We start from the raw sequence: 13,110 nt of genomic DNA on the forward strand, positions 1-13,110 counted from the left end.
TCTTCCCCCTCCATTCCTCGACTATCTCGAAATATTCGAACGTACAAAGTACGGGCTATAACACACTGATTCAACGTCTGAATCATGCATTAACTGGAATGTCCTCAACATGCTATCAATAAAGGTTTGGGGGTCCTCATCCGGCTTTGACCCAAAGAATTCCAGAGGGTTCAAGCTAATAAAATCACGGGCCCTTGCACTAACAGCCCTATCACCTTGCCCTGCACCTTGCTATTGAGTCTGGGCGGCAACCAACTGAGTAAGTAAATGAATGGCCTCTTTTACATCTTGGCCCGAAGCATCCGGTGGAAGAGCTGGAGGTGTTGGAGCAGGGGCTGAGGCTCCCTTGTGTTCCTCAGAAATAGGCACTGAGTGGAAGGACTGAGATTGAGCCGCATTCTGGGATTCACCCTCCTCTACAACCGTTGGTGTTGCTATTTCAGCCCTTTTCTGCCACTGTCTTGCTCTTTTGGGCTGTCGTAGCTTTCCTCTTTACAAGCATTTCTGAAATGCATAATACACGGTTAAAGAAAGAGAAATCCTTATATCATGGATCTATTGCACGATCTTATGAAGAAGGAAGGTCATTCGTTCCTAAAATGCCCGCATCCTCCTGTTTATAAGTGTGGCGCGCAACACACCCACAAACAAGACTCTACTGGACACGGCTCGTAGACACCCCAGGACAGAACTGCTCTGATACACTTTTGTCACGACCCAATCGGAGGGCCATGACGGGCACCCGGTGCTAACCCACCCGGGCACCTCTTGACGTACTCTCATTTCACATCTAGGTGAGCCACATGGATTACTCATAATTTACATACATCAATAGTTCTAATATCATTGGGAAACAACGCATTTATATCATCATCAATAACAATGCCCATATCCATATACACACACCGACGAGGCTATCAAAATGATATAAAAAATGTGAGCCGACAAGGCTACAAGACATCTAACCATACACAACTGTTTACGAGCCTCTAAGAAGGGTATGTATCATCATATAGGCGGGATAGGACCCCGCCATGCCCATATGTATGTACACAGAATAATAATACCCAAAAGCTGTAGCTCCGGATGAAATGGAGTTCCTTTATGTAGTCCCTGAAAAGAAATCTATGGATAAAGCCTGTCTCCCTGTCCACCTGCGGGCATGACGCAGCGTTCATAAACAAAATGATGTCAGTACGAATAATATACTGAGTATGTATAACATGATCAACATCATAGTAGAAACATAATAGACAGCACAAGATTTAACATAAGATGGGAGAATCAGGAGGTAATAGAGTCATTTATACCTCTAATGGCCTTCATCATATCTACTTGTCTTTCATAGGGACCTTCCATTTCTAATGCTTACTCATGTACATACATACATACATATATATTCGTATCTGTATTCATATTCATACTCATATCCATATTATATACATATCATGCCCGACCGTGAAAGTTCGGTGGTTCACATACTCGGCCATAACAAGGCTCGGTGAGTATACATACCTGGACCTACCAAGGCTCAGTGTTGTCCGTACCTAACTGCAGTGGTGTGCACACAATAGGTATCATACCCGGCCATATAAGCTCGGTGTTACATAATAGTCTTACATACTTAGACACGTATACATAAGAGCCCATAAGTATCATCAAACATCATTACCATCATGGTTTTCGTTACGTCTATCCTTGGAGGATCAACTATCATATAAGGGATGCAATGGAATCATGAAAGTATCGGGGATCATGAGCTTTAGTAACTTTAGAGATAGAATCATTTGGAGAAACATTATGGAACTCATGAAAGTGTATATATATATATATATATATATATATATATATATATATAGGAAGGGAACTATGCCTTAATGAAAGTAGGGTTGGCCTTACATACCTCTTTGTCTTCTTAGCTATTTAACCTTCGCCGTCGAAGCTTGAATAATCTACATTTAGAAGGATTCATACCATAGTTAAGCCTTAGTGATACTCTTAAACCTAAACTAGAATAATTCATGATTTAACGAAAATTGGGCAGCATTTCCCCTATTCCATCGACTTCCACTATACTACAATACAACTCCCAAACATCCACAATATCATAACCAAGCATTCACATTCCATTAAACCTCCAAAATCTATCCTTGTGTTCAACTTATACCAACAACCTCACACCCATTTTAGCACATTTTCATACAACGCCTCCTTATCACTGTTACTACCTTCCATAACAAGATTATATCTATATAATACTAAGAATCATGACTCAAGATAGCTTACTACTAAAAAACATCATGAAAATCACATTTAGACTTCATTCTCTACTTCCTTCTTCTACCCAAGTTTTGCTACAACCAAGCATTATCAATAACATGAAATAAGCATGGAAACTAAACTTTTTATCCCATATGAACATGCTTTGGAGCAGCTATCAACTTGTGGAAAAACCCTAGCTACGATGCCTAAGTATTTCTTGAAATCCACCAACCCTAGGAAGCCTTCTAACACATGAACACTTGATTCTTGCTATTTGATCTTTGTAATCTCTTGGTTTTGAGTAAAATATGTTTGGAGAAGGGTTTTGGAGCTTTATAGATTTGGAAGAAATGTGGGAAATGAAAAATGAGCAAGGTTCGTCCCTCCTTATAAAATTAAAAATCTGACCTGACCCGATTATACGGTCCAATTATACGGACCGTATAAATATACGACCTATTATACAGGCCGTATAATTTATACGGCCAGTATAATTGGACTTTATTATCCCGCCAGGGATCACCCCTCTCTGGACGAAACCTGCGGACCATTATACGGGCCGTATAATTTATACGGTCTGTACAAATGGCCTTACAACTGGAAAATTCTGATTTTCATTCTCATCGACTCGTTTGACTTCCAATCCTCGTGGAACCTTCTTGGCACTTATATAACACTTTATTAACCATACAATAGGCCCTATAGCAGCCCCTCAAGATATTATTAAATAAATATTAGCTCAATTATAGCGGAAACCTTCCGAACACGACTTACATTTCACTTCCTTCAACAAACTAAACTTCACATATTCCTGTCACGACCCGAACTACGGGCCGTGAGGGGTATCCGGGGCTAACCACCGAACACCACTCATTTCGTTACCTATATGCTCTCATTCATAATATATATTCACAATCATAGAAATCCATTAGCATTTGAAACATAATTACTTTCATAACCATAAGCCCTTCGGCTATCAGAATAATATATAATATATATACATACATACATATATATGAGGACTATGAGACCATAATGCCCACACATGCGTATCTACGAGCCTCTACTAGAATACTAGACATATGGACGGGACAGGACCCCGTCGTGCCCAAATCATGAATATATACATATATATACCAAAAGAATAATCAATGGCACCACAGGAAGAAATGGAGTGCTCTCAATCAGCTAGTAGCTCCTATGGATCCGCATCGTCTCCCTGCCTACCTGTGGGCATGAACACAACGTCCAAATAAACGGACGTCAGTACGAGCATTGTACTGAGTATGTAAGGCAGAAATGAAATAAGCATAATGAGAATATCATAAGTCATGAGATGAGGATACAACCTGTGTACTCTTGTAGCGTAATTACATGTCATGTACATTTATCATACATAAGCATATCATGTGCATGATCGTCACGTCTACTTTATTATATCACATATACATCGTCATACCATACATCCATCATCATACCAATCATACATCATTATGTCATTAACCCGCGTCCGGGTAACCATCATAAGCCGCCCATTAGTGGTGTCATGCCTGGCCCTCTAGGCTCGGTAAAATCATAGCAGCCCGCCTTAGCGGTGACATGCCTGGACAATTAGGCGCGGTGGAATCGTATGCAGCCCGCCTTAGCGGTGACATGCCCAGCCAATTAGGCTCGGTAGAATCGCATTATTATACACGTCATGCATTCGTCGTCATGCATCATACATCATCATAGATTCATTACTATCATCCATTTTATGAACATGTCATGGCGTCTATCATAATTCAATAACATTATACATATATCATCAATTCATACCTTAGGACTTGGAAGCAAGTGTAGTTGTGTCGAGGTGACGTAAGGTCGTGGACCCCCGACTACATTATGGGATAATCGTAGTCATTATGTTTCACCTTGGAGGGACTACATGTTAAGGTGAGTGTACGGGAGGAAGACATTAACGGATCATAATCGACATCATTAGCTTCATAGGTACATTATATCGTAATCTCCAGAATCTTTAGGTTCAAGCTTAGCGTTATCATCTTCGTGCTCGTAGCGCATTTCTTATCTCATATGACCATTCATGAAGATAGGCCTTTGGTCTTTTGGAATGTAGGAAATTCATGAAGAAGAAGGAAAATCATACATAAGATTCATGCCTTAGAAAGAGGGGTTAAGCCTCACATACCTTTGTCGCTTAACTATTCTATCGCTCGCTCGTTCTCCTTTGATGCTCACGTCTTTACCTTCAAGAGAGTTCGTATTGTCATTAGCTAGGCAATTACAATAACGTGCTTCGTAAGGCTAAAGAAAATTGGGCAGCGTTTCCTTTGTTTACACTACTTTCCGCCATATTCCATATCAACTCCCAACATTCACAACAATCACAACATCGCTAGCAACAATCGTCGTTCATTTACATGATTCGCATTTCATAATTTCACTTCAACTCTCCATATTCATGACTAAAGTTCATTATCACGTTCTTTCATGTCCGATACTTATTCCATGTTCTAAATGTCATTTTTAACGCATTCATAATCTCAACGTATTCATTTTCATGATTCACTCCAACTACTATTCCACAATGACATTATTCACCCATTTATAACCCATTTTCTATAATCTTCTACCATCCATGTGTTTCAACTCATTAATGCTTCAAACAACATAGAAAGACCATAAAACTTACCTTAAATGATGAAGGAATAGACCTTGAATGATAATACACCTTGTTGCACAAAAACCCTATTTCACCTTTCTTGGATTTTCTTGATTGGGATGACTTCAACAAGGTTTCCTTCACTTGATTCACTTGATTTCTTGTTATTGATCTTTGATTCTCTTTGTTTTCTTGTGGATGAAATATTTGGAAGGTTCTAGAGGTCTTGAGAGGTTGAAGATGTTGATGGAAATGAATAAAATGAAGTGGGATTGCATTTAAAGACTTGGAACAACTTCAGTCGTCGGGACTTCCACGGACAGCTTCACGGTCCGTGGATCATGGTGTTGGCCGTGAAACTGGTCGTGGTTCATGACCAGCCAGCCACCTTCTCTGCTGGCTGTTCCACGGACACATCCACGATCCGTGGAATGTTATTTGGTCCGTGGAACCTTGGCCGTGGAACTCACAGTTCCATCGGAATTGTTCCCGTCGTTTCGTTTGATCTCCAATCCTTATGGGACCTTCTTAACACTTGTTTATCACTTCATTAGCAATCTAAGGGATGTTATAACTCTTCTCCAAGACATCCTTAAGGTATCATTAACTCAATACTCATAACGTCGCCCGACACACTAACTTATAACTCGCTTTCCTCAACAACTTTCTTTCCTTTACTCGAATGTCTTTGGAAATCTTAATTAGGACTATCAATTACCATTTCTTACTTATCCAAACCTCGTATTCATCATGCCCTTCGTGATTCTATTCACTTGTACGCTAAGGGGAAATTTCTAAGGTGTAACAATTCCTTTGACTCGAAATCTTATAGTATGCACCTTAAGCTATCTAATACTTCCCTTAATCTCATAAGGATTTCATAATCATTCTAAGCTCATACTAGCCTATCCACAAGGAAACACATCCGGAAATTCTGAGGTGTAACAGTACACCATCAATGAATGTTTGCCCTTCAAGAAAAGGCACATCGAGCTGATAGATAAGAAAAGCATCACCAAGATGTGGGGCTCACATTCACTTTTGGTCCACGATAACATCTCCTTAACAGAAGAGATTACGCTGAACACTCATATTTGGCATTATGACTTTACAGTAGTTAAGGACTCTTATGCCAGCATCTTCCAGAAGTTGGTCGGCATCAGAAAGATTAGCCCCATCAGAACCAGAGGGCTCAAGCTGAAGGGGTTGGCCGCCACAAAATGTGTTTGTACCATTCTGGAACTTTACGGCATGACATAGAAGAATGAGTGGCATTCAAGTTTGAGATGGAGAACTTGGTCCACAAAGGCGTCATTTAGTTGGTGCTCCTGTCACAACATTAGAATTTAGGGCCTTTAGGGCCGGGAAAGGGTTGAACGGACAAACAACTTGTTTTAACCTCAAAAGAAAGGTCACCTTTTAGGTAGTTCTAGGGGATCCCATTTTTTGTACTTAATACAGATTCCCCCCCATTCAATGTAAACGGAACTTCGCCGACCTGATGTCCCGAGGAAGGATACGCAGGAAGCCTCTATTGGGCCTGGTCACAGGTAGGTTTTAAGGTAGGAAGTCTTATCTTATGTAAACCTGTCACGTCCCCAATCGATATGAGTGGCACCCACACTAGTCCTATAGTGGGCGAACCAATCCCTTAACCCATTATCAAGCCAATTTCAATTACTTAAACCAATTAATAAACATTGCTCACGGATAATGGAATAAAATGTATGTCAATAAAATAAACTAAATGGCAAGTGCGAAAATCTAGCTATTACATCCCTAAAATCTGAATGTCACCGCACAAGAACTTTAGCCAATAATGTCTAAAAATAAACATAATATCTGGGATGGAAATAGACATGTGAAATAAAGAAAGATCTTGAGGCGGCATGGAACGGATAAGAGCTCACCTCTGATCTTGTAGTGAATAACCTCAACTAGATGTGAGGTCTGGAAGACGTCTCTGGCTCAAAATCGCACTCTAAGTGCAGCAAGTGTAGGTCAGTACAAACAACACGTACTGGTAGGTATCATAGGCCGACTAAGATTAGTATCATGCATACATATTAAAATAAATGAAATAGGCAGATAGGCACAACAAACATGTATCACAAATAATATCCTCAAATAATCCACTTTCAGAATAAGTCACCAATTATCAACAATGAAACACCAATGCTCAAGCCAAAGGAAGTAAAATAAATAATAAAGTTCCAACTCTGTCACATATCTGTACACACATGCTAAATGGTAATGTTTTCCCCAAATAGCCATGACCCGCAGGGGACCCATGATGTCCATGTACCACTCGTTCCGGAAAGAACCTCGGACCACGAGCTCACTTTTGGCTACATCGTCACCCCCTGTAAAATGTGCCTTAAACGATGTATATGTTCCATCTCAATCACCATCAACAACGTCTCATAATCAAATCACAAGGAATGACTCAAGAACACGTATCAAGTCAACATCAATGAAGTATAACCAAATAACTTAAGTCACAATAAGACCCACAAATAATCTGCTCAATGATAATATAATATGAAGCGATCTCAATCAGTCTCTGACGGGTATATATGAACACCTTCCTTGCAACGGTCTCAAGAATCCAATTCAAGTTTATTAACCTCAACAATGGAGAAACACTCCATACAATTTAATCATACAACTAACAACAATCACCCAAGCTCCATGTCCGAAGTCCTAGACATGCTTTCTCCCATATATTCTACGACATATATAATCAACTAGTCAAAGTCTAACTCAAGTAAACCATAACCTACCTCGAAGCCGAACTGGAACGATGCAATCACTCCGCAATAGCTTTTCCTTTCCTCAAAGCTTTGGAACGTTCAAAGTCTAGAAATCATAATGCTTAAGTAAGTAATGGAGTATGAACTCAATTCATGGGTTCTCTAATCATTTTAACCCTACCATCTGATTTTAGCCAAAGTTCCCATTTTTATTGGAACCCTAGGTCTCAACAAACAATTCCCCTTATTGAATATCAAGTTCGCATGCTCTGAAGCTATAATCTCTACTCTTAGATAATCAAACAACAATAAACAATACCCATTTCTATTCTAGGGTTTCCTTGGTATTTGTGTTCTACCCTTCAATTCCCATTAAAGGTTCTTTGATTGAAACAAGAATAGAATAAGAACATTTCACGAAGAGAGTTAGTGATTAAGGCTTACCTTTTATGGAGAATAGTGCCCTAGCCTTAGAAAGTCGCCTCTATGCTCTTGGGAGCTGTTTTTGGGATTATGTGAGGAGTGGGGTCGAAATAAGGTACTTAAATGGGGTTTATGACTTAATGAGGAACGCTGCTACGAGAACCACCTTCGCTGCAGCGGGCATTTGAAAAACCCACTCTTCGCTGTAACGGTACCGTTTCTCACTGCAGCGGTTCTGTGGCAGCTGAAATCCTTCCGTTGCAGCGGTGGATTTTGGGCAGTGAGCACGAAATTTTACCACTTTTTATGCTTAGTCTCTCGAAATCATAGGGTCTCTCGAAATCATTCTAAGGCCCTACGAACACAAGCCAACAAACAACCAAGTTAAAAACACATCACAGAGTCACTTATAAGTCATAAAACACAACATAAAACACACCCCAATTTACTTAGGTCCACTCATTCATAACCTCAGGAAAGTACTAACAAGGGTAGAATGGTAAAATTATGCATAACGACCAGGCGGGTCGTTACAAAATCGAACTACGGAAGGGGTTGATTTTCCGCGGAGGGATACGTAGGTAGTCTACGTAAGACTCGATCCCTATATGTTATAAATATAAACGTAGGTAGTCTACGTAAGACTCGATCCCTATATGTTATAAATATTATATTTCCCTCACTTAGCAAAGCCCAAGTATCCAAAACCCCTGTCCGGTGGTTTGAGAAAGAAAGTCGAGAATTCAGAAAGAGAGTTATGGCATTTCGAGGATTATAATATGGTCGTATTAATTCAATCTTTATGCCTGGCATGGAACTCCTGTTTCGAGTGAAAGGGAGAGCAGTGGCCCGCACCGCATCACGGGTAAATGTTTTTAACTGCCATCCATGTGTGATATCTTGATTATCTTTCTATTACCTAACGAACTAACTCTGTTTGCCTTTGAGTTATTTTTTTCTTATAGAAAAGAGGTTGATTCGTGTTCACACTGGCATACTTCACTAGATCCAAAGCTGCAATAGCATCCTTATCCCAACAAGACAAAGGCAAAGCAAAAATGACTGGTACTTCCAAGAAGGAGACTGCTCCAACTGACATCACTCTCAGAGATTCACCTATTCAAGAATTGCCTAAGTTCTCACCTACTGAGGATGCTATGAAAATAATGTTTGAGAAAATTTCTGACCTGCAAGAAGAAGTCGCGCGAAACAAAGCTACTAATGCTGCCCGAGAGGCGCCATATGAAACAAGGAGGCCTCCGCCGCTGTTTCCTTCCCTAAGCTCACCATTACTTGATTACTTTCCTACCTAGTACATTATGACCACCATATCATTTACCCTAATTGATGGACACATTGGTGCCTCGCACCGTACCCCGCCACCACTTAACACTACCCAGATTCCGGGAACCGCTCACTCTATCTTCTCTTACCTAGCACCACAAAACACTCATCCTGGCCAAAAGCCCAAATTTGAAGGGAATAAATTAAAGGGAAATCCACTTGTACCAAGTTTGAGGAAGATGGACTCTGGACTGAATTGCAGATTGACTTAATATGGGCTTCAAATAAATAATTTTGACTTTAACAAAAATCCCTATTTTATATATATATATATATATATATATCGGGGATATACTCCATATTTCCTATATACGTATAATAAAACCCATAAGTACTAAACCCATTTCATTAGGACTAAAATAGTAGCCACTCTATTCAGAAGAAATTCCGGTGCGTCTTAGTCTGGAAATGAAGTAAGTTGAACACTTATGTGGATTTTTAAACCCCAAACACCCCTTTTCTAAGGGGAATTTTTGACAAATATTTTCTTGAGTTTATGATACAAATGAATGACGCTTTACAGAAAACTAAATACTTTCTAAGCAAATAATAAATTAATCACACATTAAAGCTCGTAGGTCAACTGTATTCTACGGATCTTTAATACTAGGGTGCATAAAACCTTCCTAGAGGATGTTAACCCCTTTACCTCAAACTTTGATGCCGAAAGATTTCTCTCTTGCTTGAAGAATCTTTTACCCCATTTTCCTAGTTTTCCTTCAAATAAATTAGGTGGCGACTCTAAAATTCATAAAATCCAATTAGAGCACCAACAACCTCCTAGTAGCTTTTATACGCCGGCGTAAAAGTGAACAGTAACAACTGCGATGTGCAATGACCATTTTCCTATGCCTTTTATTGATCAAATGCTTGATCGGCTAGCGAGAAGGTCATATTATTGTTTCTTTGATGCATATTGTTGCTACAACCAGATCTATATTGCCTTAGTAGATCAAGAAGAGACAACATTCACTTGTCCCTATGGGACTTTTTCATTTAGGCGAATGCTATTTGGGTTATGCAATGCTTTGTCTACTTTCCAACGGTGTATGATGTCTATCTTTTCTGATATGGTTAGGATTTCTTGGAGTCTTCATGGATGATTCCTTAGTGGTTGGTCACTCATTTGATGATTTTCTTAACCATCTGGGTCGAGTGTTAAAGTGGTGTGAAGACACCAACCTAGTTCTCAATTGGGAAAAATTTCATTTCATGGTGAAGGCAGGGATCATCCTTGGTCACAAAATTTCTGAAAAGGGAATTGAGGTCGATCTAGCCAAGATTGATATTATTGCCAAGCTTATACCTACCTATCTCCTCGTCAAGGAGTTCGTAGCTTTGGGACATGGGGTCCGCATCGGCGTTTCGATTAAGGATTCTCGAAGATGCTTGATCTTATATGCAAGCTTCTTGAAAAAGAGGCTAAGTTCAAATTTGATGAGAAGTGCCTCATGGAATTTAAAGAATTGAAGGAGCGACTCACTTTGGCTCCCGTCATTGTATCTCTTGGTTGGTCACTTCTCTTTGAAATTATGTGTGACGCTAATGGGTTTGCTATTGGAGCGGTGCTTGGTCAAAGGCACAACAAGATCATGTACCCAATCTATTATGCTAGTAGAACACTTAATGCTTAGATGAACTACATGGTGACTGAGCAAGAAATGCTTGCTATTGTTTATGCTTTTTAGAAGCTCCGGGCCTATTTGTTGGGGTCCAAAGTGGTGGTCTACACTGACCATGCTGTATTGAGGTATTTGATGGCTAAGAAAGATGCCACGCCAAGATTGATTCGATGGGTTCTCCTGTTGCACGAATTTGATTTCGAAGTCAAAGATAGAAAGGGTTCAGAGAATCAAGTTGTGGATCAACTATCCAGGCTTGAGAAAGCCAGGAGACAATGGGAGATATTGAAATTGATAATTCTCTCCCAGATGAGAGACTCTTTCCTTGTCTTATGATGTAGCACTATTGTATGCCGATATCGCTAATTTCTTGGTCACCGGTCTCATTCTTGAGGAGTTCAAAGCGTATCAAAAGAAGAAGTTCTTGCGCTAGTGTTGAAATTATTATTGGGATAAGCCTTATTTGTTCCAAACATGCACCGACAACATTATTCAGTGATGTGTTCTCGGAACCGAAGTTATGGCTATCTTGAAGGCGTGTCACGACTCTCCGATTGGGGGCCATCATGGCAGAAATAGAACAACGTCTAAGGTGCTTGAGTGTGGCTACTATGGCCAACCATTTATCATGAAGTAAACATGATGGCCAGATCTTGTGACCAATGCTAACGACAAGGGACAATCGCAAAAAGGCATGAGATGCATCTGGACTTTGCGCTAGAGGTGGAACTGTATGATGTGTGGGGAATCAACTTCATGGGTCCCTTTGTGAGCTCGTGTGGAATGCAGTATATCTTGGTAGTCATTGATTACGTCTCCAAATGGATAGAAGCAGTGGCTTTACCCAACAATGAGGCGAAGAGTGTCGCGGGTTTTCTGAAGAAGAGTATTATCACTCGTTTTGTCACCCTGAGGGAAATTATTAGTGATGGTGGTTCTTATTTTTGCAACAAGGCCTTTGGGGGACTGCTAAAGAAATATGGTGTCAAACATAGAGTGGCTACCGCGTATCACCCTCAAACAAGTGGCCAGTGGAAGTCTCTAATCGAGAGATAAAGGGCATTTTAGCCAAAACGGTTAATGCCAATCAGATCGATTGGTCCCAAAAGCTAGATGATGCTCTTTTGGATTATAGAACGACATTTAAAACTCCCATTGGAACTTCACCTTACCTGTTTGTTTTTGGTAAGGCGTGCCATTTTCCAGTCGACCTTAAACACAAGGCCATGTGGGTATTGAAGAAGCTGAATCTGGGTTGGGAGGAGGCAACCAAGCTTCAGTTATTTCAACTCAATGAGATGGATGAATTTTGGTACCAAGGATATGAGAGTGCATACTTGTACAAGAAGAAGATGAAGCATTATCATGATAAAAATATCCTAAAGCGGGATTTCCAACCCAATGATGAGGTCTTGCTATTTAATTCAAGGTTAAATCTTTTCCCGAGCAAACTGAGATCCAAATAGTCTGGGCATTCAAAGTGGTAAGTGCTTAACCCCATGGCGCATTTGAATTAGAGTTTGGAGAGAGGACTCAAACCTTTAAAGTGAATGGCCAAAGGGTGAAGCATTATCATGGCTGTATCGATGGTGACCGAATTGTTGATAGGCACCATTTGAAGCATAGATCCTCGCCTGACCCCATGTGAAGTTGTAAAACCGTCGTACCGCGACGTTAAATCAAGCGCTGCTTGGGAGGCAACCCAAGTTTAATTTCATGTCTTTTGATTTTATTTTTTTTAGATTGTTTGATGTTTGTTTTTTGTTCTATGACTCAAAAGAATTAGAGAATGGATAGAGTTGGAGAGAAAAAAAAGGAAGGTTGCAGAAGTTTGATTCACGGACCGCAAAATCCACCTTTAAATGAATTACGGTCTGTGAATTGAATCGTCAAATGAAGTGTGGAATCAGGTCTCACTGGAACGAATCTACGCCCGTGATAATTTACGGACCGTAGATTGTAGCGTATACTTCAGCACACAAGGGGCCTCACCGTAGATGATTTATGCTACCAATGACGGGCAGTGAATCATTTCACCATG

The 13,110-nt window shown here is 40.2% G+C and overlaps 1 protein-coding gene across 1 annotated transcript; it reads left to right on the forward strand.

Annotated features, from left to right (window-relative positions):
- The first annotated feature begins 11,768 nt into the window (after positions 1-11,768).
- On the forward strand, positions 11,769-12,535 carry LOC132038016 (uncharacterized). Its single transcript, XM_059428738.1, has 2 exons — positions 11,769-12,106; positions 12,205-12,535. The coding sequence occupies exons 1-2, from the start codon at positions 11,769-11,771 to the stop codon at positions 12,533-12,535; spliced, it is 669 nt and encodes a 222-aa protein (XP_059284721.1).
- The last annotated feature ends 575 nt before the right edge of the window (positions 12,536-13,110 follow it).

Source organism: Lycium ferocissimum, chromosome 11, assembly GCF_029784015.1.
Source record: "Lycium ferocissimum isolate CSIRO_LF1 chromosome 11, AGI_CSIRO_Lferr_CH_V1, whole genome shotgun sequence".
In the NCBI taxonomy this organism is placed as follows: Eukaryota; Viridiplantae; Streptophyta; class Magnoliopsida; order Solanales; family Solanaceae; genus Lycium; species Lycium ferocissimum.

Coding starts and splice junctions, on each gene's coding strand:
- LOC132038016 (XM_059428738.1), top strand. CDS start 11,769: ATGCATCTGGACTTTGCGCTAGAGGTGGAACTGTATGATGTGTGGGGA. Junction 12,107..12,204: donor CAAACAAGTGGCCAGTGGAA/GTCTCTAATCGA, acceptor TTTGGATTATAG/AACGACATTTAAAACTCCCA.